General features: G+C 40.1%; 1 protein-coding gene across 7 annotated transcripts in view; it reads left to right on the forward strand.

Moving 5' to 3' along the window:
* Prp4k (Pre-mRNA processing factor 4 kinase) overlaps positions 1 to 26,516 on the forward strand; it is a 355,103-nt gene that overhangs the window by 195,006 nt on the left and 133,581 nt on the right. For all 7 annotated transcript variants that reach the window (XR_010859850.2, XR_010859849.2, XR_010859851.2 and 4 more), the window contains exon 13: positions 8,685 to 8,799. Coding sequence is in view for 2 of the 7 variants with exons in the window: in XM_067145757.2 (XP_067001858.2) it covers positions 8,685 to 8,799 (115 nt within the window). In the remaining 5 variants the exon portion in view is untranslated. The remainder of the gene's footprint in view (positions 1 to 8,684; positions 8,800 to 26,516) is intronic.

Genomic DNA, 26,516 nt, shown 5'->3' on the forward strand with positions numbered 1-26,516 from the left:
TTGGGGTATTTTCACCCTTTCTTAAATATATCTTGCCATTACAAGTCCACAAAAATTTAATATTTTCAATTCGTCTGACTTCCCTTGCTTTAGACAGCAATTTCCTCCTTTCAGTACACGAACATTCGTGTACGTATACAGGAATGCACTAACAAGATTTCACTGTATATAAAAATGATATATATTTTAAATATTAGAGTATGACACATTATGGTTGGTCATTTTCTGGTGTATAGTTAACATCACTATGTATGTACAGAAAATAATTCTCATCCATGCATATTTAATTAAAAGAAATATACTTAGTGTATTTATTGTTAATGTTAAAAAAAGTTGTTAATTTTAAAACCTGAAGTTACCAAGTAAAACACCTCAATATTATATAGTGTTACCCAAAATTTCCCAAATTGATGGTATAACCCTTAAAGTAACAAGTATTAGAAATTTTACCACATTTTTTATGTTTCATGGAAGTCTTGTTTGGGAAAATATTCAACACCACTCTCAAAGTATGCTACAGGTCTTCCAAAAAGATCTCTGTTGATGGGAGTGGTAGAATTCATCTATGGTATTCCTTGCTACAATGGATTTATGGAGTTTCTGTAGTTTCTACAGATTCTTCATGGGTACTGTGGCAGTACGGAAACAGTACTGATTATTATGGATGTTACGAATTTGATAGGTTAAAAATTCACTCTAGGTCTTACTGATTTTATAGTGTCCAAATGTGAAGTTATGTACTGTAAATTGTAAGAGGCAATTGTGTTCATTCCAAAAGGCAATGATCCTCCAATATAACCCTAGTGTATGTGTTTATAAGAATACTACAGTTGATGAATTTCATCTTATTCCAATATCCATGTTGACAAAATATCCAATTGTTAGTTTATATCATACATTTAATTATGTATTATTTTTATGGAATATATGTTTCACTTCCTTAGAAGACTTACCATAAAATCACAAGGTTACCACTTCAAAATTACCTCTGGAGATATAGTTTTAAAATGGTTTACTTCTTTAGTCTTAATAGTATCATGGCACTAAACTTGTAATCTATATGAGATCGTCGTCGGCTGTAACTCGATCCGAGTATATATAACTTCTTCCTGCATACATTGACCAGTTCAACTCAGTTTATGGATGTGTTTATGATGTCTAAACCGACCAATCCTGGCATAAAACATACGCCCACACAAATTACGCCGAATGGAATGAGGAGGGCGGGGTTGTTATTAATGGAGTTCGTAATCTATAATCTTCATTTCCATATTGACGAACTACACAATTAGAAATAGGAAAGAATTTCCACCTATCAATACTTGTTTATTGCACTTATTATGCTACAGGACCGGTTTTGACCCTTTACAAAAGGCCATCTTCAGCTGAACCATGCATACATATCTATGTGATGAAGCTATGATTAAGATAGTATTGTCAAAGGAATGCCATGCGATAATAAACATTAGGTCACATCCAAATGGGGCATGTCGTAACGTGAACTGGCATATATGTCACTATGTACAACAATGCATTGTATGTCTAAAATAGTATGTTTAAGGTCTTAAAATTAGTTGATAAAACATATCTCTACTTAAAACTAACTTATATATATATGTACAAGATGAATACAATATATGGGAGCACTTCATGCACATGAACTTTCGTGTCTTGCTTGTTGGCTGATTCCCGTGGCAGTACACAACAAGCTCGCATATCAAACACATCTCAGCCACACCAACAACAATAAATATAACATCACTGCACAGCTACAAATGGGAAAGGAGCCACTACTTTGAACCCAATATCACTCAAATTTTATGGACGTCATAGGACAACATGATTTGATTTTAACATAAGGCAACACACACAGCAGAGCTGAACATATTTTAGCCTAATCTTATCCATACGCCTGGCACCTTTTTAAAATTGGAAAGTGTTTTATTCTATGTACATACATGAAGACAAAATCTTTTACTTATACAATTTTACAAGCAAACCATATCATTTAAACTCCAGGAACAGCAGCTGAGTAAATAAGAATTGAACACGGGAGTCAGCCAACAAGCAAGACACGAATGTTCATGTGCATGAAGTGCTCCCATATATTGTATTCATCTTGTACATATATACAGTAAAACCTCGTTAATTCGAAGTCGTTGGGACTCAAAAATCGGACTTTGAATTACATGATTTCGAATTAACCGCCAGTTCGCGATTCAGAAGTACCACCCCTTGCCGCGTTACAAAATATTCTAAGGCCCGTTACTGCATGCAGTTAACCTTGATTCACAGTTTATACCTTTCAAATGCCATGAAAAAAGAACTATTTCCAAAATGTATCCAAGAAGGTGCATTTACAGTATTCAAATAATGCACTCGGATATCTCACTGGTAAACATAACCTCACGCAATGAAAGAAAGAAAAAAAAAAGCCCGATTCAAAGATGAGGAGAAATCTATGCTGGCTCCCATGTGCAAGTGCTTTATTAATTGGATTACTATACTGTATGCATTTTAGATGCCTTGTATTTACACAAAAAGTACCCGATGCCCTTAAAATAGAACTTTCCTATGACTCTATCCTTCTACGATTTCCCACCATGGCACTTCTCTCATACTTCAGAAATGTACACACTTGCTGCGTCACAAAGTATTCTAAAACCCATTAATACATGCAATCACCTCGATTCACAGTTTAAATCTTCCAAATGCCATGGAAAAATCTATTTCCGAAATGTACCCAACAAGGTGCATTTACAATGTTCAAATAATGCACTTGGATAAATCACTGACAAACATAACCTCACGCAACGAAAGAAAAAAAAATTGCACAATTCAAAGACGAGGATAAATTATGCCGGTTCCCCTGTACAAATGCATTATTTTTTGGATTTCTGTACTGTTTGCATTTTTAGATGCTTTGTACTGGCATAGAAAGCGCCCGAAGCCCTTAAAACATTGTAGCTTATCGAACTTTCCTATGACGAGGGGATAAAGTATCTCTCGTCCATGTGCATTGCAACGCACTACGACTCCCATCCCTCACCCGTGTACGATTTCCCGGCTGACAATATATCCTTTAAAACCATAAGACCGTTTGGGCTAGCATTAAAATAAAGCAATGCAGTTTCACCGGCAATGACAATATTGTTCGGTGCCTACGAATTTATTATATGGGCCACGTTTTTTCGTCAACTGTCGGCATCGCCAATGTTCACGGATTCTGTTTTCCCGCACACTACCTGTTGCGTGATATTACGGCGTTCCTTAAAAGGTTGAATACAAAAGAATTCCGATTTCATTCAATTTAGCAATCATGAAGCGCACTGTAGACCCACCGAAGTGTGTGTAAGTGCGGAAAGCTACCCCTCCACATTCCGGAACGCGCGTTCTATTATGACGCGGAGCGGATAAATTTCGAGTTGAAATTACTCTGTAGCATACTATTGTTTTAAAATGTAAAGGCAGTTTCGAATTAAAAGTCTGAATTTCGGTAATGGGGCCGACATTGTACTTCGAATTATGAATTATCCGTATTTCGAATTAAACAATTGAAATAACATGCAAAACTGTGTCTCATGTTTCTGGGAACAAGAGCTTCTTCGAATTTGGCGGGATTTTGAATTAACCGATTTTGAGTTATCGAGGTTCTACTGTATATAAGTTAGTTTTAAGTAGAGATATGTTTTATCAACTAATTTTAAGACCTTAAACATATTATTTTAGACATACAATGCATTGTTGTACATAGTGACATATATGCCAGTTCACGTTACGACATGCCTCATTTCGATGTGACCTAATGTTTATTATTGTATGGCATTCCTTTGACAATACTATCTTAATCATAGCTTCATCACATAGATATGTATGCATGGTTCAGCTGAAGATGACCTTATGCAAAGGGTCGAAACCGGTCCTGTAGCATAATAAGTGCAATAAACAAGTATTGATACGTGGAAATCCTTTCCTATATCTAATTGATGGAGTTGTCGCTTGGCCTCTTGATGTCTGCAGCGTTCTCTTTCAAACAAGTTGACAGCGGTGGATGTAGTGTTCCGCCACAGTGAGCGGTCCACAGCACATTCTTCCCATGTCTGTATATCTATACCAATTGTCTTCATGATGTGTTTCAGCTGGTCCTTAAAATGCTCCATGAGGTCTACTGCCAGAGCAAAGTTCAACATAAAGAATTTGGTGGGGAAGCCTGGTATCACCCATGTGGTAAACATGGCCTAACCATCTCGGTTGATGAGCGATGATACCTCAGTGCTATTTAGCTGTGCTTTGTTGAGAACTGCCATGTTGGTCACATAGTCCTCCCGCATAATATTCAAGATGAATCTCATTTTCTGTTGGTGGAAGCGCTTAAGTGTTTTGATATAACAACGGTAGTGTGTCCAAGTTTCACAGCCATACAGTAGCGTGGAGATGACAACAGCTTTGTACACCATAAGTTTGGTATGCAGTTTTAGGTAGTTATTCATGAAGACTCTGTGTATTAACCGTCCGAATGCTGCATAAGCAGCCAGGGATCACATGCAGTTTTAAAGCAGTTAACACCCTGTTGTAGTTCTGCAGGTGTTAGAGCAAGAGATGCAGTGTCATCGGCATACTGCAGTTCTGTCACCCGGGTAACCAGAGTACGTCTTTGTGAGTGAAGTCTTGCCAGATTGAAAAGGCCTCCATCAAAACGAAATTTAATCTCCATGCCTAAATTGTTTGCAGGTGATTCATGCAGCATGGCAGCCATGTACAGTGCAAAGAGTGTAGGAGCAAGCACACAGCCTTGTTTCAATCCATAAGTGATTGGGAACGAATCTGATACTGAGTTACCATGAAGAATCAGTCCAAACATGCCATCATCACGAAGAACTTGAACCAATTCCACATAACGTTCAGGACATCCAAAATGTCTCAATACTTTCCACATAGCAGATCTTGGTACTGAATCAAAGGCTTTTTCCAGATCATAGAAAACTAAATACAGAGGCTGCTGTTGTTCTCTGCATTTTGCCTGGAGTTATCTAGCACAGAAGATCGTATCTGTTGTGCCTCTAGAGGTTCGAAAACCACATTGAGACTCAGGCAAAATTCTCTCTGAGATATCTCGGAGCCGGTTTAATAGAATTTTACCTGCAATTGATAAAAGTTATATACCACGGTAGTTCCCACATACACTACGATCACCTTTCTTGAAGATAGTGATGATGGTACTTCTTCAAGTCATCAGGTACTTCTCGATTTTTCCAAATCAAGAGGATGAGTGTGAAAAGTCTAATCTTCAAGGGTATACCTCCATTTTATATCAGTTCGAGAGGGATGTTATCAGGACCAGGAGCCTTTCTTGGTTTTAGTTGATTGAGTGCTTTGGTGAAGTCTCTGTATGTAGGTGGAACTGCTATCCATGGTTGTTGGGGCTGCTGAGGGACATTACGAAGAAAGTCCTCGGCAACATTGGTGACACGATTTGGAAGTGTCGAGAAATGTTCCTTCCAACGCTCTTCTTCATTATCAGTTACAATGATGGAGTTGTCAGCAGTCTTCAATGACCCCGATGAAGATTGAATTGGAGCATACATCTCCTTTATGCCAGCATAGAAGTTTTGCAGGTAACAGGCATCGGATAGTCTTTGCAGTTCTTCAGCTTGTTTTTGCTACCAATTATTTTTAATTTCCCTAATTTGTGCCTGACATTTTCCTTTAGTTCCAAGAAATGTGATTTCTTCACATTGGAAGACGGATCTTGAAGATAGGTGGGCTTCTCGTTTGGCATTGATCAAACATTTGATTTCTTCATTATTTTCATCAAACATTCCTGTCTTTTTTTTCCTCACAAAACCAATTGTTTCCTCAGCTGACTCAGAGATGACCTTCTGAAGTGTGGCCCATTCCTGATTTGTACTATCCCTGTTGACTGGATGACTAGCTAGTTTGTTTGAGATTGCATTTCTGTAATCTGTAGCAGTGGATTCAATTTGAAGTTTAGAAGTATCAAATTTCTTTCTGGGCAGGTTGTGGATGGATCTTTTTGGTTTGCGACACATTGAAGTTCTCAACTGGCGGAAAAGGAGCTTATAATCTGTCCGGCAGTCATCTACATTTCTATCTTTTTTATCGCATTGCCTTATGATGATATAATCAAGGATGTGCCAGTGCTTTGAGCGAGGATGCATCCAAGTGGTCTTGTAGCGATTAGGCAGATGGAACTGAATATTAGTAATGAAGAGTTCATATTCAGCACATAAACCAAGGGGCAGTAGATCATTGGCATTACAGTTGCCAAGTTCATGTTTTCCCATCACATTACCCTGTATTTGGTGATCTTAACCAACTCTGGCGTTGAAATCGCCAAGTAGTAAGAGTTTGTTTCTTGGTGGTACTTTGGTGATGGTAGTGCTCAGACCGGGCGAGTTGGCCGTGCGCGTAGAGGCGTGCGGCTGTGAGCTTGCATCCGGAAGATAGTAGGTTCGAATCCCACTATCGGCAGCCCTGAAAATGGTTTTCCGTGGTTTCCCATTTTCACACCAGGCAAATGCTGGGGCTGTACCTTAATTAAGGCCACGGCCGCTTCCTTCCAACTCCCCAGCCTTTCCTATCCCATCGTCGCCATAAGACCTATCTGTGTCGGTGCGACGTAAAGCCCCTAGCATACCGTAGTGCTCAGCAGGTTATAGAATTAGTCTTGTAGCTTCTACATCAGCATCCAAGGTGGGAGCATATGCAGAGATGAGTGTCATAGATTTGGCATCAGAGAGTGGGATTCGGAGAGCCATAATTTTTTCACTGACTGCGGTTGGAGTTACCTGATAATCATTCACCAATGTGGTCTTCACAGTGAATCCCACACCATCTTTTCCCTTCCCGAAGATTGTGTAGCCTGTGCTGAACTCTGTAAGTTTACCTTCGCTGGACAGTTTGGTTTCACTTACGGCAGCAATATCAATGTTCATTCGTCCAAGCTCATGGGTGACAAGCGCTGTTCTTCTCTCAGGTCTGTTCTTGTCTTTCAAATCAAGTAGGGTTCGAACAATCCAGGTTCCTATAATCAAAGTTTTGGTAATCTTAGTTTTTCGACCGCATAAGGGGTGACACGCTGGGTGCGGCCTCCCAGCCGGCTGAGAGTGTGACTACCGATGTTTAGCCCACATTTTCTAGGGCCTTCCCCATTCAGGGTGGGCAGCGGTGATCCTAAATAGGCCTTCCCAAATGCAGATACAGGACCGAATTCCTGAATAGTCATGGGGTCTCAGAAATACGACCATCTCACATCTGCTGCCAACGTGCAGGTCCGAACTAGAGGCTTCCAGTTTCACCCGAAAACCTGTCTCCACGATCCTTATCCCATCGCCGTTGGACTTGAGTTGAAGGGAGTGACAGCAGGAAAAAGTGCCACAAGTGGGATTTTGTTTAGGTGGATCACAGCTTGCAAGGAAGTGAACCGCACACAATGATCTCGGAGCTATACCCTGCAGCACAAATGAAACGCGACATGCAGGTTCTAGTACCACGACTGCAACGGACTGCCACAGGCTCGAAATACCATTGAGTTGCGCCTTCACAGTCTGGCATGACCTCATCTGCCTCCACGACCAATGAGAACCACAAAAAGGAGGTTTCTCCGTCCGTTTTGCCGTTGGGCAAAGACACATACAATGGGTCCAGTGTTTTTTCCTACACTGAGGGGACCATCACCTCTCCCAAAGGGGCTGATCCTCCCGAAGCCGTTGGCCCCTATCGGGAGTCGAGTTATTTACCATCGCTCGACACTCGGCGTTAGCTGTTTTTACAGCTGGTTGCCAAGCCAGCTAACCCTCCTCCTTTCCCATTCTGGACTTGGGACCGGACAATGGTGGAGTGTAATAATGCAATATATGAGATACACACTTAGAAACAAAACTATTTTTAAAAATATAATCTAAAGTCATATAAAGTCAAAATATAATGGTGATTCTTCTATGGAGACATCTTCAGTTCCTGTTAAGACTAGGCATAAACTTACAAGGATAACACTTAAAATTATTTTTGCACATATAGTTTTTAAAATTGTTAACCCGTCAGCGTGGAGTGCCAAGCAGAGCTTAAATGAGCAATCTTTGACATCCCAGAACAGGTCCTAAATATACGACTGGGCATCTAATTTTGATATGGCTGAATAAAACATTTCTACTGACGTCGTACCAAATCTCAGTCATATCAGAGACTTACAGATGGAAGGCTTTCCTTGTGAGAGTATGGGCTAGATTTTCTGCACACAAGTATACATCACTTCTTTACACTTCTTTGATACTTCCTCCTTCCTAACTAGATTCCTTACATTCTGGTGCTAAGTTAGAGGTTATACTGTACTGGTAGTTCACAGTAGAATTCTTGTCATTCTGATTCTCTGAATTTGAGAATTGTATTTTTCTGTTATTTATTTGAATTTCAGGCATTTATTACTCTCATTTTTCAAATAATGTGCATGAGAAAAATATAGAGATGAAAAGTGACTGGCTTAGGCAAGGATATGGAAGACATAACCCACTAGTAGGTTAGAATGATGCAAAGAAAAATATTGCATTACAGTATGATAATTCAGTCCTTCATTCCTTACCTTTGATTGTGGTATTTCTGTGTTCACATTGTGATTCATTGTATTCAGTGATAAAATAATTGTGTTTCTCCTTCATTATTTTTAGGTAAGTGAGAGCAAGCTGGTTCTAAAATTGTGTGATTTTGGCTCTGCCTCACATGTCGCCGAAAATGAGATCACTCCTTACCTTGTGAGCAGATTTTATCGTGCTCCAGAAATTAGTAAGTAATACTATACAGTAGTTTACAGTCTTTCTGTGGTATTATTATTGCTATGTTATTTCTCCTGTCAACATTCCAACTTCCTCTACCCCCTGTGGGTGGGGGACAAAGATGAAGAATACATCCACGGTATCCCCTGCCTGTCATAGGAGGCGACTAAAAGGGGCCGCAGGAGCTCTCAACTTGGAAGCATGGTTTGGCGACCCCGGGGCCCTTAGCTGAGTCCTGGCATTGCTTCCACTTACTTGTGCCAGGCTCCTCACTTTCATCTATCCTGTCCGACCTCCCTTGGTCAACTCTTGGTCTTCTCTGACCCCGACGGTATTAGAGCATTCGAGGCCTAGGGAGTCATTCATTTTCACGCCCTTTGTGGCCCTTGCCTTTCTTTGTCTGTTACTTCATTTTTCGAAGTGACGGATCACTACTTTTTCTTCTTTTTTATCTTAATCTACCCCCTGTGGGTGGGGGACACAGACGAAGAATACATCCACGGTATCCTCTGCCTGTCGTAAGAGGCGACTAAAAGGGGCAACCAAGGGATGATCAAATTAGAACCATGAAACTACTTGTGATTAGTACCACCACGCAGGGAACACCATGGGTTGCCTTTACTTGCGTGTAGTACCACTATGTTGGGTACCAAATAGGTTTGTGATTAGTAGCAAACGAGGTCCCGACGGCTTTTACAGTACCTGTGATTAGTAGCACTATATGAGCGACACCATGGGATGAAGGAACCCATGCTTCTGGCTGGGCTGTGATTAGTACCCACTATATGAGGAGCACCTCGGGATAGTACGAGTCCCTGTGGTTAGTACACTTAGATGATGATTGCTGTCAAGGGTGCCGCAATGTGCGAAACACATTAGGTCTGTAATACATGTGCGAATTTCATTACCTGTGAGTAGTACCATAATGTGTGGAATACCGTAAGTCTACGCTACTCTTGATTAGTACCGCAACAGGCAAATACCATGGTTCTACTTTTCTAGCGATAAATACCATTATGAGGGGCCGATAACCTGGACTTTGGACCCGTTTCGACAAGGAGCATATTCTAATCGATTCAGCATCGTGCTATAGAAGCAGTCCCTTGGTCCGCACTACTATTGTTTTGTGCCGGCTTCTGTGCATGTGAGGCACTGTGGGTCGGATCTACTGATCATTTTAAATCCATATCAGTCCATCCATCCATTCATTCTTCGTCCTCACGCTTTGAATTCTGGTCAGTGGAGGATTTTGGACTTTTAATTTGTCGTCTCATTTCGTACCATTAAGGGCCGATGACCTCTATGTTAGGCCCCTTTAAACAACAAACATCAATTAATCAATCAACCAACTTCTTCTTCATGTTGCCTTCTGGGTTGTACTCTTCAGTGATATATTTACAGTATAAAGGTGGGAGGTATCATTTTCCTGTAATTAATGTACTATATTATCCAACTTTCATTTGAAAAATATACCTTTGTATCACATTTTCCCCATTATCTTTCTTGTTTATTAAATACTAGCAGGTACGTTTTCTAATTCGCATACTTTTTTAACCATTTATTTAAAGGTAAAATATAAAATACCATTCATACATAAATTACTTGAATTACATTATTTTATTTTTAATTATATTGTTATATTCAGTGCTAAGGATTTATATATTTTTTTAAACTAATTTTTCATTATGGGGCTTCCAGATAAACTACCGTATAATCCCAAATACCACCCACACTTTTTCCCCAAAAATATTGGTTCTAAATCTTGGGTGCGGGTCGTATTCAAGCCGTTCATTCTCGTAAATATTTACTGCGTTTACATGGAGGATTGAAATAGATTTGAATACGGTTACTGTACTCAGTATACCACATGTAAACTGGCATTCAGGTCTTATTGTGTTTTAGTTGCGTTCTAGAAAACAAGATCAATTTTTTTCTCAATACGGTTACAGTGGCATGTAAAAGCAAAATGTAAGGTAATGAAATACGGTAAATCAAAGAATATGGGTAAATATGAAAGCCGCTGCTGCGGATGCTCGATTGTCATTTGTTTCACAAGTGTTGCTGGCATAACATATAAAATTTTAAACAGGAGAGTTTTCCACCTATTCAATACATAGTTGTATTTACAATGTTATTTACATTACATGAGACTAGTTTCAACCTTACTCGGGGTCTTCATCAGCCATATTAAAACATACACAATATTTGACGATATCCTAAAACATGTTTCAAAGCAGTAAGAACCTTATGAATTTATAATTTACAATATGATGTGTGGTTGAAATTAGGTAAGGTGCTATGGCACTCAAAATGTTGCAAATGAAAGTGAAATGTTATGAGTGACATAGGTGAGCAATCTATAATACGAGGACACTAAACATGCTAAAAAGTCTGGCTATAAAAGTAGAAATGAGATGTTCTGTGTTGTAAGTCAATTTCAGTATGATTTTAGACATAATACATAATGGTTGTGGACCGAGTGCTATGGTAGGTACTACTAATGAACACAATATAACATGACACATATAATAAAAATATACAAGTACGTACAATGTTTGAGTGACAAATGTGTAGATGGTACTCTCTAAAAGAGTCTGTGAAGAGTTGATTATACACAGTATCAGCTTAAGCAGAAAATTTGATACTTGGTGTATTAAGTAACCAGCCATGTTGATAGGGCTGCATGGTTGATTGTTAGAATTGTGCAGACTGAATATGAAGTTTTAGAATTATTCTTGAGAAGAAAGTAGACACTGCACGTGGTGATATTGATGGGTGGATCTCTCAGTTCATAGCAGAAACAAATTGGACCTATTAAAATTGAGAAAAGCTAGTAAAATGCAAAGTACGCATAAAGAAGAAAGATTATAACAAAGCGAATGGACACTCACCTCACCCGGCGGTGTGTGCAGTTAACTGATAGTGTGCGACTGGTGGCGGAAGGAGAAAGATGAGATGGGAGGAAGACAGGCGCATGTAGGTTGGGTAAAGTGGAGGTGGGCCGATGACCTTCAATGTTAGGCCCCTTAAAACAACAAGCATCAAGCAGTAAAGTGGTGGTGGATTGGGTTTGGGGGCGGGGGGGTGGAATGGGGAATTTAAGGCGGAGCTGAAGGGTGTGGGAGAAAGGGTAATAATTTTGGAAAAGTATCTTTAATTGAACTTAGGATTGAATTCTGGTTGGCTGAATTATTGTTTCTGAGAAAAATGATAAATAAATCAAAAAGGATGTTGGTTTCTCTGAGATTTCATTAAGATTTTTCATTTTTGAGTGCCATAGCACTTTACCTAATTTCAACTACACATCATATTGTAAATTATATATTCATAAGGTTCTTACTGCTTTGAAACATGTTTTAGGATATCGTCAAATATTGTGTATGTTTTAATATGGCTGATGATGACCCCGAGTAGGGTTGAAACTAGTCCCATGTAATGTAAATAACATTGTAAATACAACTATTTATTGAATAGGTGGAAAACTCACCTGTTTATAATTTTATATGTTATCTCAGTTCAATATAGACCAACTTCATGAAGTTCATAACCCTTGATGTTGCTGGCATGCTGGATGCGCGAATAGCTGATCTCGCGGGATATCGTACTTTGCGAGAGTCAAGACTGTTGGTTACGGAAGTCTGCCTCGCTCACATTCGAGTTCCGTATCTGTCCCGTGAAATTGCTGTCTCGATAGTAAACGATGGATTCAAAACGGTATCTGCGGTCATTTACTGTGCGTGAGAAACTTAAAGTTGTAAGCGAAGTTGAAATATACGGAAATCATGCCGTTGGCAGAAAGTACTGTATTGATGAACCGTGTATTCATGACGGGCGGAAGAAGAAGGGAAAACTTCTAAAAAGTAACGGCGATCGCAGAGTGTTCTGCGGACGGAATGCAGTGTTTCCAGAAATTGAAAAACGACTCCGCAAATTTGTGATAGAGAAATGTGAATGTTTCTAGTGAAATGTGTCATTTGAAAGCACTAGAGATCTCAAAAGAACTCAAAACACAGGGTTTTACTGCAAGCCGCGGATGGATCCAAAACTTTTGTCGGAGAAAGGGATTGTGCCTTTGGAGACATACGTCCATTTCACAACGTCTGCCTGGGGCGTATGAAGAAAAATTAACGGCCTTTCAGCGTCACATTATTCATTTAAGGAAGCAAAATTCTTATTTGCTGTCGTGAATTTTTAATGCTGACCAGACACCTGTCTACTTTGAAATGCCATTGGAAAATACAGTTGATACGAAGGGTTCTAAAAGTTTAATCATCAGAACAGGTGGTAACGAAAAGCAACGATGCACGGTAATGTTGTATGTATCAGCGGATGGAACCAAACTCCCTCCATATGTGGTTCTGAAAAGGAAAACATTTCCAATAGAAAACTTGCCGTCCGGTGTTATTGTTAGAACACGAGTCCGGCTGGATGGACAGTGCGTTAGTTGAAGACTGGGTGAACTGCGTTTGGCAACGTCGCCCAGGAGCTTTGTTACAAAAACGAAACATGCTTGTGTTGGACAGTTACCAAGGACATACAACTGACGCCGTAAAAGATATGATGAGGAAAGGAAAAACCGATCTTGCGATAATTCCCGGAGGACTCACTTCTATTCTACGGCCGTTGGATGTGCGCGTGAACCAGCCTACAAAACTGCAATGAAACAGTTGTACACCGAATGGATGCCTGATGGTGATCACGCGTTAACACCAACCGAACGAGTGGCCTGAAGTGGGGCTAATATGCTGCTGAATCAAGACCGCATGGGCGCGCATTCCCAACGATCTAGTGTCCGAAAGCTTTAAGAAATGTGGAATTTCAAATTCAGTGGACAGTAGTGAGTACGACTATTTGTGGAAAGATTTCAACGACCAATAATACCCCTTTTCGATCCCAAAACACAGTTGTCATGACTTTACTGGCAGACTGTCGTTTGCTTGAATTTCCGCAGCTTTGGCGAAGAGGGATGCCGCCACTTGCGTGATTGCTGCACGACTCACCATACACTTCCGTCAATTGGGGATGGATTTCAATCAGTTCAGTACCTTCTGCGTTCAAAAACCGAATAACTGCGCGCACTTCGCACTTGGTGGTAACATCCAACGGTCCAGTCTCAACAGCTGCCAAGCCAAGACTGAGTGCCTCAGTGCGGCGTGCGCATGTTTATATACGAGCGCAGGAAACACTCTTCGCAATATTGTGACCAACAGCCACACAAACAAAGTTCTGTATTTATTTTTAAAAATAGGAGACCTAATTTTTGGGATTACCCTCGTAAGTTATTTGATTTTTTATTTTTTTCTTTCCGTATTTTGCTGTCTCAAATTTAGGGTGCAGGTCTTATTAGGTGGCGGGTGATATTCACAATTATACGATATATTAAGTGTCCTTCCATTTGGAGCTAATATGTATCATGTATTCACCTTTCCAACTCTTGAACAACCCATGTACCTCATCATTGGAGAAGCACGGTTCCCAAAGATTGAGTCATACAACTTTAAGTAGTTGTACTTGTGCCTTGTTGATACACATAGCAAAACTCTAACGAATAAAAAACCTGCAGTACCGGGTATGCCTAAATAAATTTCACAGCTAAAGCACTTCGGATCCACAGAGGCAGCTAGCTAAAGCATAATTTCCGCATTATACAGTAATTATTTTCATAATTTCTGTTCATTTTCATGTTGAACAGATTTTGCTTTATACAACATAACATGCAAAGCCATATCCAGTGCGCCAGGACCATAACTTTCATACACATTGAACAAGTTTCTGCTTTATAGATGTTCCGCTTTGAGCAAGTTTTACTGTATAATAATTCATCTAAGAACACCTGTCTGGCCATGCTTGCCATGCTACGGTAACCGAGTAGACCGTACAGCCAGGGACTCGACGCCGAGTGTTGGGCGGCGGAAAATAACCTGACTCCCCACAAGAGCCAACGGCTTCGGGCGGATGAGCTCTTGTGGGAGGGTAATGGACTCTCAGCAGAGGAAATGCTGCTGAAATACCATTGAGCTGCAGCGTCTGTACCCCAGAGGGGCGGCTGCAAAAGGCGTCTGTTCTCCAGGTTAGGGGCGGCCTAATTATATGCTGGCAGCAGCTATAAAATGCCCTCAACGACAGGCGAAGCGACCCGTCGGTTGAGGAATCATTTGTCGCATCTATGGCTACGTCTCTTCTAAATTCGGAACATACTAGGGCGTCCCCTCAAAGCGATGCGCGCCACTTACGCCCGAGTGACGTGATAAATGAGCAAGGGTTACCTACTCATGGACGGGGTAGGCTAAAGAAGCTAGTTCAACCCAAACAACTACTGAGATTTGCTACTCTCAATATTGGTACGTTGACAGGCCGACATCGTGAACTAGCAGAAATGCTTAAAAACAGACGTGTCAACATTGCCTGCATCCAGGAAACCAAGTGGAAAGGTTCAAAGGCAAAAGAAATCGGAGATGGCTACAAACTCATCTATCATGGTACCAGTACACGAAATGGTGTAGCAATAGTCGTCGACCAGAACTACCGCAACAATGTCACCAGTGTCAACAGGGTGTCAGATAGGCTTATGTCTATCAAGATTGACTCAACTTCCATCACTGCCCACATTGTATCTTGCTATGCACCTCAAACTGGATGCACTGAGGATGAGAAGGATGAATTTTGGAACAGTCTGGATGCCCTCCTTCGAGCAATTCCCCAGGATGAGTCCATTATTCTTGGAGGAGATTTAAATGGACATGTTGGGTCTCACAAAGAAGGATATATGCGATGCCATGGAGGACATGGGTTTGGTGTGTGGAACGATGACGGATGTCGGATACTCGATTGCGCAGAGGCTCATGATCTGATTGTTACCAACACATATTTTAAAAAGAGGCCAACACATCTGGCTACTTATACAAGCGGTGGTTATGCTACTCAGATTGATTATTGGCTAATCCGTCAACAAGATTTTAAGCTGGTAACAGACACTAAAGTAATTCCGTATGACAGCATTGCCCCTCAACACCGATTGCTTGTCCTCGATATTCGTAGCAATGTTACACAACCCAAACCTAAACCTAAGACTGGGCCTGACCGAATTAAGTGGTGGCGGATGAATGCCCAACGAAACGAGTTGATGACAGCCTTAGCAAACTTCTCCGTGAAGTCCGATCAATCGGTTCAAGACATGTGCAAAGATGCTGTGGAACAGATACATCAGGCGGCGACAAAAACGTTGGGAAAAACCATACCCGGACGAAAATATATTGATAAACAAACCTGGTGGTGGACAGATGAAGTCAAACAAGCAATTAAGGAGAAAAAGATAGCCTACAAGACTTGGTGGAACTCACGTCTTGATACTGATCTTCAGCAATATCGCGACCTGAAATCTGCAGCAAAAAGAGCTGTAGCTGCAGCAAAGGACCATTATTACCAGTCACTATACGACCAGCTCGACACACCATCAGGAGAAAACAATATATATCGTTTTGCTAAGTCCCGTCACCGTTCTACTCAGGACATCGGACACGTCATGCACATCAAGGGAGCCGACGCCAAACTGCTACGAGATCAACAATCCATTCTCCAGCGTTGGGCAGATTACTTTAATAACATCAGCAACAAAGAATTTACGCATCCACCAATTTCTAGTCCTGATCCTATCGTAGGCCCAGTTCCCTCAATTACATCCGAGGAAGTAATGCTTGCCATTAGCAAAATGAAAAATGGAAAAGCAACTGGTCCAGATGACCTGCCAGCGGAAAATTGGAAAATGCTCGGAAAGCCTGCTTCAGAGTTCCTTGTTTCACTCTTCAACCAAATCATCACCGAGAAACAGCTTCCACACTCATGGACAACTAGCACAACAGTTCCAATCTGGAAGGGAAAAGGAGATGTGAGTGATTGCTCGACTTATCGCCCTATACGACTCCTCTGTCATACTTTCAAGATCTTTGAACGTGTACTTGACAGCAGACTCAGATGTATTGTCTCTGTAACACCAAACCAGTGTGGATTTGTTAAGGGATGCAGTACCATCAATGCTATCCATGCCACACACCTCTTGATGGAAAAGCACAGAGAGAGACAGAAGAGTGTACACATGGCATTTCTAGACCTAGAAAAGGCTTTTGACCGTATCCCACACGAACTCATTCGGCGAGCTCTTCGCTGTCATGGCGTCCCTGAAGAGTATGTAAGCTGGGTGCAACTTCTGTATCGCAATTCCACTAGTGTTGTCCGGAGTCCTGCTGGAATCTCTCCGCCTTTCGATATCACTGTGGGTGTTCATCAAGGTTCTGCCCTTTCACCATTGCTATTCATCCTCTGCATGGATACGGCAACAGCTGACATACAGAATTCACATCCCTGGACCCTTCTTTATGCCGATGATGTGGTACTTGCACAAGAAACCCGTCCTGAACTCCAGCATCAGGTTCAAACGTGGAAGGACAGACTGGCTGAAAATGGACTGCACCTCAATATCCAGAAGACAGAATACCTGGAATGTGGCCCCCAAAACCAGAGGTACCATAAGTATCAGTGAAGAATACCTGCAGAAGACCATGCAATTTAAGTACTTGGGATCCGTCATCACCTCAAACTGTGACACCACTCCTGATACTCGGATGAGGGTAAATGCAGCTTGGTTCAAGTGGAGACATGTCACTGGAGTCCTCTGTGATAAAAAGGTGCCTCAATATCTAAAGGCAAAAGTTTATAAGAGTGTGGTACGGCCAGCAGCGATCTATGGGACTGAATGTCGCCCCATGACGAAACAACAGGAGCAAATGTTGACAACCATGGAGGTGAAGATGCTTCGATGGTCCATGGGGCTGACCCGATGTGATCACATAAGGAACACGGACGTCCGGCAAAGGTTTGGTGTCGCGCCCATCGTAGGCAAAGTGAGGGAAGTCCGTCTCCGCTGGTATGGCCACGTCATGAGAAAACAGGACGACTCAGTTGCCAAAACAGCGCTCCACATCAACCCAGAGGGAACAAGACCACGAGGAAGACCGGCAAAGAGATGGACTGACAACATCAGGGCAGACATGCACAGTGTTTTGCTTAACACCAGAAGATGTCAATGACAGACAGAAATGGAGGAGATGTAGCAAAGCAGCAGACCCTGCAAGTCGGGATTAATGCTGAGAGAGAGAGAGAGAGAGAGAGAGAGAGAATTCATCTAAGAACACCCCTATGTTGAAAATTTCAAATCTCTGCATGCCGTAGATGTGGCTGGGCATTGCACACACACACACACACACACACACACACACACACACACACTCTCTCTCTCTCTCTCTCTCTCTCTCTCTCTCTCTCTCTCTCTCTGATATAATTGGACCAAGTATGGCTCCTCGTGTCGGGGACTGAAAATGACATCCTGCACCATGGACTTAAAATGGCCCCTTGCCGTGTATTACCTGCCTTATGTATTGTATGTAGCCTAGCGACAGTGAATCTATACATTTAACCTATTCACATTATTTGAGGAGCTGTGATCGCATGACGTTTTGGCACATGAATCAAACGGCAAGCTCGCCTCGCAATCACACATTGCCTTGCTTATTAGATTCCCTTTGCAATATACGTTCTCACACTTCACACTGTAAGGAACTAGATGCATGTACTGTTAGTAAACAATGCTGTCTATATTTCTGTGTGACACTAGGATTGTTGAACAACAGTTTTTCATCTGTATTCAGTATTCATTATGCAATAGTATCAACATCGCAGTAATGATGACGGGAGTTTGAAAGTACTTGTACACATTGTTTTAGGCGACAACTATGGCAATAATGACATTTTGGATAATGAGTCCAAATTTGCGGGTAGTGATAGCAATAATGAACTTTACTTAAGTGTGAAGAGCATTGAAGGAAGTTACAGTAAAAGTGCCATGCCATGTCCTTCTGAACGTGTGCAGCCGGTGACACAAAAGAACTGTAGTGATTTGAAATTGGGGAATAAAGTCAATAATCCTGATATATATCCATTTTGTGGATACAGCCGTGCTTCAGAAATACGAAAAATTTAGAGCCCCCCCCACCGTCCAAACTTACAGGGCCGATTGCAGAAACAGTATTTAGACGATATCTACGGTTAAACAATGCCTAAGTCTGGCTGCCGCATTGCAGAGATGTTATTTATGACTTAGACATTGTCTAAAACCGATGTTCAACCAGTCATGTTTAAACTCTGCCCAGAGGTTATGTGCCATGAAATATTTAATTTGTATTATCATGTTGAGACGATTCCGGGAAGAAAGGTTAGTCGCCCGCTGCTAAATCGCAGCAATTCGTTTGACATGCTCGGGAAGATACATCTTAAAATAAGGTTTCGTTTTTTGAGAGACTTGTTTCTTGAGTCTGACATCAGTAACTGTCAACTTGAATACAATTCTTGGCAACCGATATATTTTATTATATTCGTAGGGTAATTTCCATGGAATTATAGCTCACTTCGACTACATACAGAATTACGTGTCCCGATTGTCAGAGGGCTGTCACATACATCAACCGGGAGGGATTCACTTATATTTACTGCCAAGTAAACACACATAATAGTGAAAACTAAAAAGTAGCTTGTATGGGGTTTTTATATATATAATCGTATAAGTTTTCGGCAACTATCAGATAGGAAAAGGCAAGTGGTGGTGATTATTGTTTAAAGAGGACTGGGGACGAAGAGCCGTAGCCATAACAACAGCCCTAGTATTTTCCTGGTGTTAAATAGGGAAACTACAGAAAACAATCTTCAGGGCTGCCAATGATGCGTTTCAAACCTACGATCTCCAGAATGCAAGCTACATCTATATGGCCCATACAACACACTCGGTTACACATTACTATTGCTTCATCTTCACTTCGTCGAAGCTACCGTATTTATGAGTAGATTACACTCACTGTAACAATGCTATAATGAAAGCTACACTTCCTGTACGGTGGCATGTTGCTTTAGTGTTGATAATATTATGAGATTTAATTTCCGCCGAGAGCGATACTCTTATCTGTGGGCGAGTCATACTCAGCCATATTTGAGTAATGTGTACAAAGACAAACAGCTGACTGGCGTTCGGCGAGCGCACTGCCGAATTTCATTGGTTGCGACAAGCAAAGAGTTGTATGAAAGATATTTCTGTCTCCATTTTCAAACCAAAATTGAAACTTTAAGCGATGTCTAGTTAAACATCGAATGAACACTGTTTATGCAATGGAAGATCGTCCTTGATTTAGATGTTGTTTAGGTAGACGATGTCTATGGCTTAAAACTAGTCATTGTTTCTGCAATCGGCCCACAATGTTTAGAGTACATAGATAAGCTCTTTTTGAAATTATGTCAAATGAAATATTTGGACAACATCCAGCAGTCATTCAAGGAATGAAGTATGGGTAAGTCATAATTTTTAATGGTAGAAATGCAAAATTTGAGTGAATTATCGTCATTAGTTAGTATTTTATGCCTGTTTTTGTGTGACAGGTACGCTCAAACTGCTGGCGAGCAAAGCAAATCTGATTCCACAGTCAACAGTATGTCCATTTATTGTGACTTGAATGGGTTAATCCTGGTGACAGCACGTTGGAATGTCATGTCCAACACACGTTTGTAGAAAAAGTGGAAGTTATGAGGAGAGAGTTTATCTGTTCGTAGACGGCAACGTTTGAAGCTATGGAAATAGTCCTTGTCCTCTGTGTTGTCATGTTTGTTCTTGTCTCTTGTATCTGTTGCTCCCTATTCTCACTTTACCTGCCATCATGTTTGTTTTAGTATGTGTTCGTTTCTTGCTCCTATCTCTCCATTTAATACTTGATTTGTCACTTGTTTTCTCCTTTATATAACATTAGCTTCATTCTATGTTGACAGTGCTGAATTATAACTGTAATATTGTATTCATCCTCGTATTCAATACATATTCACACCTCCCTGAGGGGGTTAAAAGGTCTCGTCTGAAAAATTCATATGTTTAAACCCTATTTACGGGTTATTTTCAGTGATTTTTTAACTCTCGATATTTTATGTAATTTTACACACATTGCACTATGTTGTCATGTACCACAGTATATGTTCATTTAGAATTTTCAACCCTAGATTGAACTACAAAGTTGCAGCATTACAATTGTAGTTACTAGTTTCAAAAGACAATTCAATGGCCTTACACATCAAAAAATTGAACATTAACTTTTCAATCACACGATTTTAAGCAGTAAGCATTTTGTATAATGAACTCAGTGATTTTTGCACTTTTTTTAAGAGCTTAAAAACAAAAAATAAAAATGTAGCCCTTGTACCTTTGTAAAATTTTAAAGCTGAAAACTTTTCTCACTGAAGATGACCCATAAGGAGGGTTGAAACATGTATTAATTTTTTGACATGATCTTTTAACCCCTCAGGGAGGTGTGAATATGTATTGAATAGGAGGATGCATAAAAACTTACATTGTTACAATTATTTGCTCCTTTTATTCTTATGTTATCACATTGGGATCCTTTTCTGGCTTTTGTTTTTGTGCTATGTTCCTGATCTCTTACCACCTGTGTATATCTTTGATGTTTCTTTCCTTTTCCGGCATTTATCCATCTTTCTTATCCTATATTTCCTCCATCAAGAACGAAGGTCAAGAAGGCCCCTTAGTGAGTGTTGGTGCCTCACTCCCTGATGAAGCTGGGATGTAGAAACGAACTTTTCGGGGAAGAGAAGTAGAAGAAATATTTAAGGTCTGCTTCTGTGGATTGATTCTGAAAATTTTGATGATCTGAGGAAGGCTGTGCTCACAGACAGCTACTTCGTTGTGAACCTAATTGGTAGAATTTTGGTTCAGTTTTGATTTATGGTTAAGTAACAATGGAATACATACTTTGATAATATGACTGTTTTTCTGGCGTCCAGAGCACTAGTGATTTGATTTGTCTATTCGATAATTGTTGTGTGGTTATTTATACTATATCTTAAGCATGGACCATCGATACTCAGTTCGCTGTGATCGATTTTCAATGTTTTGCTTTCTTGATAGAGATTGATTTTGTGTTTAAAAGGGACTGTGATAATTGATTGTGGTTTCTTCTTCAACAACGGTTCTTCTTCAAGTTATTGTGTACCTTGTTGATATCCAGGGACAGTGTCTGTGTCATTGTCTTTTGGAGTTTATTTTTGTAGTTTCTAGGACTGTGGCCTTGTATACAATTTCATTGAAATCTCCCAGTTCAGATTGTAAGAAATTTTGACTGATTGTGTTATTCCAAATACTGCAAATTAATTATGCGAGGAGGAAAATGTCTCTAGTTGATGCTTTGCTCTGGCAATCTGAAATGAAACTGCTATCACTAATATCTGACCTAGGTGTGGCAACATAATTGGTAATTGATTGCTGCTCAGTTTGGTATTTTGACGAAAATTGATGTTGAGCTGCAAGTATGTTTCTGTTTTGTGGTGCAAGATGTTTTCCTAGAGAAAGTCATAAGTTCATCATATGTATTTTCTTTGGATGTTTTCGGGGCTGAAAAAGCTGCTAACATATCAAAATACGCAACACCAATTGAAACGGATAAGTATTATTTTTGCTATTTATATTCACTTGGTGCTTATGATAGTTTATAGGGTTTATATGGACTGAGCAACAAGATATTTTTTTTAACATTTTTATAGTCCGGCCCCGCGATATAAGGGACAACACGTCCGCCTGTCACTCAGCGGCCCCGGGTTCAATTCCCGGCCGGGTCAGGGGTTTTTAATTGTAAATGATTAATATCCCTGGCCTGGGGACTGGGTGGTTGTGTCGTCCTTAATGTTCCTTTCCTCACGTTCAACACTTTACACTTCCGCCATTTCCAAATACACGCAGGTTCACAACGTATGGTGCAAAGTAAGGGCAAAAGATCTTCTTAGGTTGACGCCCCGAATAAATAGCATTTAAAAAAAAAAAGAAGCTTTTGTTTTATGCCAAATGTCCAGTGGCGGTAAATAACTGAACTACCTCAGGGCCAACGGCTTCGGGAGGATGAGTCCCTCTAGGAAGGTGATGGTCCCCCAGTGGAGGAAAAGACACTGGAACCCATCATGCAGTGTCTGTTCTCCATGTCAGGGGCTGCTGAAAAAAAAAAAAAAAAAAAGCAGAAGGCAATGGGAAACCATTGCATCAACATATTTCCCATGATAAGCAACCATGGATAGGAGTCAAGATGGATATTTTTACTGATCATGGGTTTCAGAACCCAAGTTCCAGTAGGGGAAGAAATCCATCAAGCAGCAGGCCTCTCAGGTTGTTAGTGTGTAAAATCCTTACTACAAAAGCCACAAAAGCCACAACAACTTGATGAATAAGGTTCTTGGAATGTGAAAACTCTTTTGATAGGGGGAAAAGTAGAACTAAAAAGTGTGATCAGAATGATATCAATATTCTAGGTATAGTATATGTGAAAGAAGATAGCAGGGTAATGGAGACTTCTGCTCGGAGGAATTCAGAGTTATTCACAGCAGAGGAGAAGTATCTGGAATGAATGGAGTAGCACTTATCTTAAATGCAAAGTTCTCATGTAATGTAATGTAATGTAATGTAATAAACACTTTATCACATCAGTGACAGACTGTTGATAATAAAGATGAGTAGTCGACCAACAGACTTACAGTAGTTGTCATCCAGGCATACTTTCCCATATCTGCACATGATGATGAAGAGGTAGAACTATTGTATGAGCAAATCGACGATCTACTCAAGCTGACCAGTGACAAAGACAGTGTGTTCTTAATGGGTGACTTTGATGCAGTGGTTAGCTTACACAATGACAAGAAAACCACAGGAAAGTTTGGTTTAGAAGAAATGAACCAGAGGACTGAGAGACTCCTAGAATTCTGTGAACAACACAGAATGATAATTACAAATATACTCTTTGAAGTGCAGAATAGAAATAGATGGAAAGCACCGTATAACATCAGAAGATTCCACATCAATTACATTTTAATTAAGCCACAGTTACCCAGGTCCAGTTGTTGACAGTGCCCATAATCTTGTCCTAGCTAAATGTAATATCCAGCTAAGAAGAATACTGAAAACCAAAAGGAAAAAAAATGGCACTTGGATGGTCTGAAGAATGAGAAATCAAAGCAACTCTTCAAAGAGAAGACCAATGAAGTGATAGCAAGACATCAAGAATAATTAAGAGGATGGATCAAGATAAAGGATGGAATAGTAGAGGCTGCAAATGAGGTTTTAGGTAAGAGGAAACTTAGCCAAGAAAACGCTGGATGGCAGATGAGATATTAAATCTTATAGAAGAGAGGAATAAACTGTGGAAAGAAAATAAATTGGAAGACTAGAAAAGAATTAAAAATCAGATTATAAGTAAAAGCAGAGAGGAGAAAGAAAAATGGGCAAAAGAAGTAGCTGAACTAATTGAAAATGATACGAGAAATGGAAGACAGGATCAGGCATATCATACAATTAAATTCCTGCAGTACAAACCTAAAACAGAATCCACCCTGCCAAAAGACAAGGATGGAAACTTACTGGTGGATAACGAAGAAGTATAAGAACATTAGAAAGAATATGTACAAGAACTGTACAGTGATGCAGAAATCAGAGATATAAATGAAGTACTGGAAGAAATAACAGGTGAAGACAGTGATAAAATGGGTCTGTCAATAACCAGATAGGAATTTGAGAAAGGTCTGTCAAGCTTAAAAGAGAGAAAGGCAGCAGGTACTGATAATATAACTGCTGATCTTTTGAAAAATGTTGTTCTGACTGAAAGGATTATCTTTCTAATGTAATCACATTGTGTTATGAAACAGGAGAGATCCCAAATGACTTTAGTAAAAACAGAATAATCACTGTCCCAAAAAGAGGAAATGCCATTAATGTAGTAATTATAGAACGATCTAAATCGTATCCCATACCTCAAAAGTACTCCTAAATATAATAATGAAAATGATAAAGTTTAAGATTGAACAGTGCATAGATGAAGATCAGTTTGATTTTAGATAAACCAAATGAACGATAGAAGTGATCCTTGCATTAAGAATGATACTGAAAAGAAGATTAGAAATAAACTAGAAGGTGTTTGTAGCATTCATTGGCTTGGGAAAAAATCCTTTGACCTGATAAACTGGGAACCATTGTTTAAATATAAGAAGAAAGTAGGAATTAACTGGAAAGGTAGGAGGCTCATCTGGAAAATTTACAAGAACCAGAGTACAAATGTAGTGCTGAATGGATGTACAAGAATGGCAAGAAATTTTGGTTGTGAGCAAAGATGGCAAGGGAGCTAATACAAACATAAGAATCGGAAATTTTCATGTATAACAAGTGCAACATTTCTGTTACTTAGGAAGCATTCATTAAAACTGAAGACAATAGAGCCACCAAGGAAGTTAAAAGAACAGCTTGTGCTAAACAGGCCTTTCAAAATAAAAGAAATATTTTAACAAATACCCGTATAAGTTTAGAAATAGGCTTTGTAAAATCCTTTGTCTGGAGCATACTACTTTATGTTTGTGAGAGCTGGACTATTGGAAAAAAGGAAAGAGATTCATTGCAAGCAACTGAAATTCAGATTTGTAAGAAAATGCTGAAGACATGTTGGACTAAAAAAAAAAGTTAATTGAGATGTTCTAAAAGAAGTCAATGAACAACAGGGACTGATGAAGGTTTTGGAAAGAAGGAAGCTAAAACTGTACGTCATATCCTGAGACATAATGACTTCCTAGTACATGTCTTTGAAGGCAAAATACTTGGAAAGAAAGGAAGAGGAAGACCAAGGAAGACGTACTTCGCAGATGTGAGAAACTTGATGAGAAGTGAAGACAACAAGGAAGTGAAGAGAATAGCAGTATTGAGAGGAGAATGGTTGAAGGCTTAGCCTAGAGTGTATGAGGATGATGATGATGATGATTATTATTATTATAGGATAGATATTGATAGCAGCGAGTTGGCCGTGCGGTGCGTCGGACAGTCCGGAAAACACAGTAAATATATGTGTTAAAAGTGATAAAAGACTAGCTTACATACTTAGGAAGTGCCTGTTGACAACAGAGAAGGAAAGTGACAGAAGAAAAACAACCAAAAATCCCGTAAGTGTGCGAAAATCGAGAAGATCAATCCTCGTAAGACCGGCAGAATTCTAACCTCAAAAAATTTAAGTTGCACGTTCGAGCTACATGCCGGTGTGTTGAACAGCGAAATCACTAGATCACAACGCTGCCAACGCAGACTGTAGAGAAGACAAACTCCCATCTCTTGTTACAAGTGCGAGAAGACTTTCTAGCACAACATACAAGAGGAACTCCCATCTCATGTAACAGATGCAGTTAGACATCCTAGAACCCACAGAGGAGGATTTCCCACCACATGCTACAAGTGCAACAGGACGTTCTAGCATCGCACAGGGGTGAATTATTCACTTCATGCGACAAATGCGACTAGACATTTAACACCACACAGAAGAGATACTCCCATCTCATGCTACAAATGCGACAGCGTGCAGCAGTCATGGCAGAGTAATGGAAGTGCAAGCAAAAAGCGCTCTACAAAAACTAAGAAATATAGCTGAAACGGGAGGATATATAAAGAAGGACACCAAAGACAACATTCTGAACGCAATGAATACTATAACAGAATATATAAAAGCAATAGAGGAGAAAGTGAAGCCAGGAAATAGTGTGGACATTTTTGAAGCAAACACAACAGTAGAGGCTAGAAAACATTGCATTGACTTGGAAGAAGAAGGGGATGAAAGCTGC

The sequence above is a fragment of the Anabrus simplex genome, chromosome 4 (genome assembly GCF_040414725.1).
Source record: "Anabrus simplex isolate iqAnaSimp1 chromosome 4, ASM4041472v1, whole genome shotgun sequence".
NCBI classification, from domain to species: domain Eukaryota; kingdom Metazoa; phylum Arthropoda; class Insecta; order Orthoptera; family Tettigoniidae; genus Anabrus; species Anabrus simplex.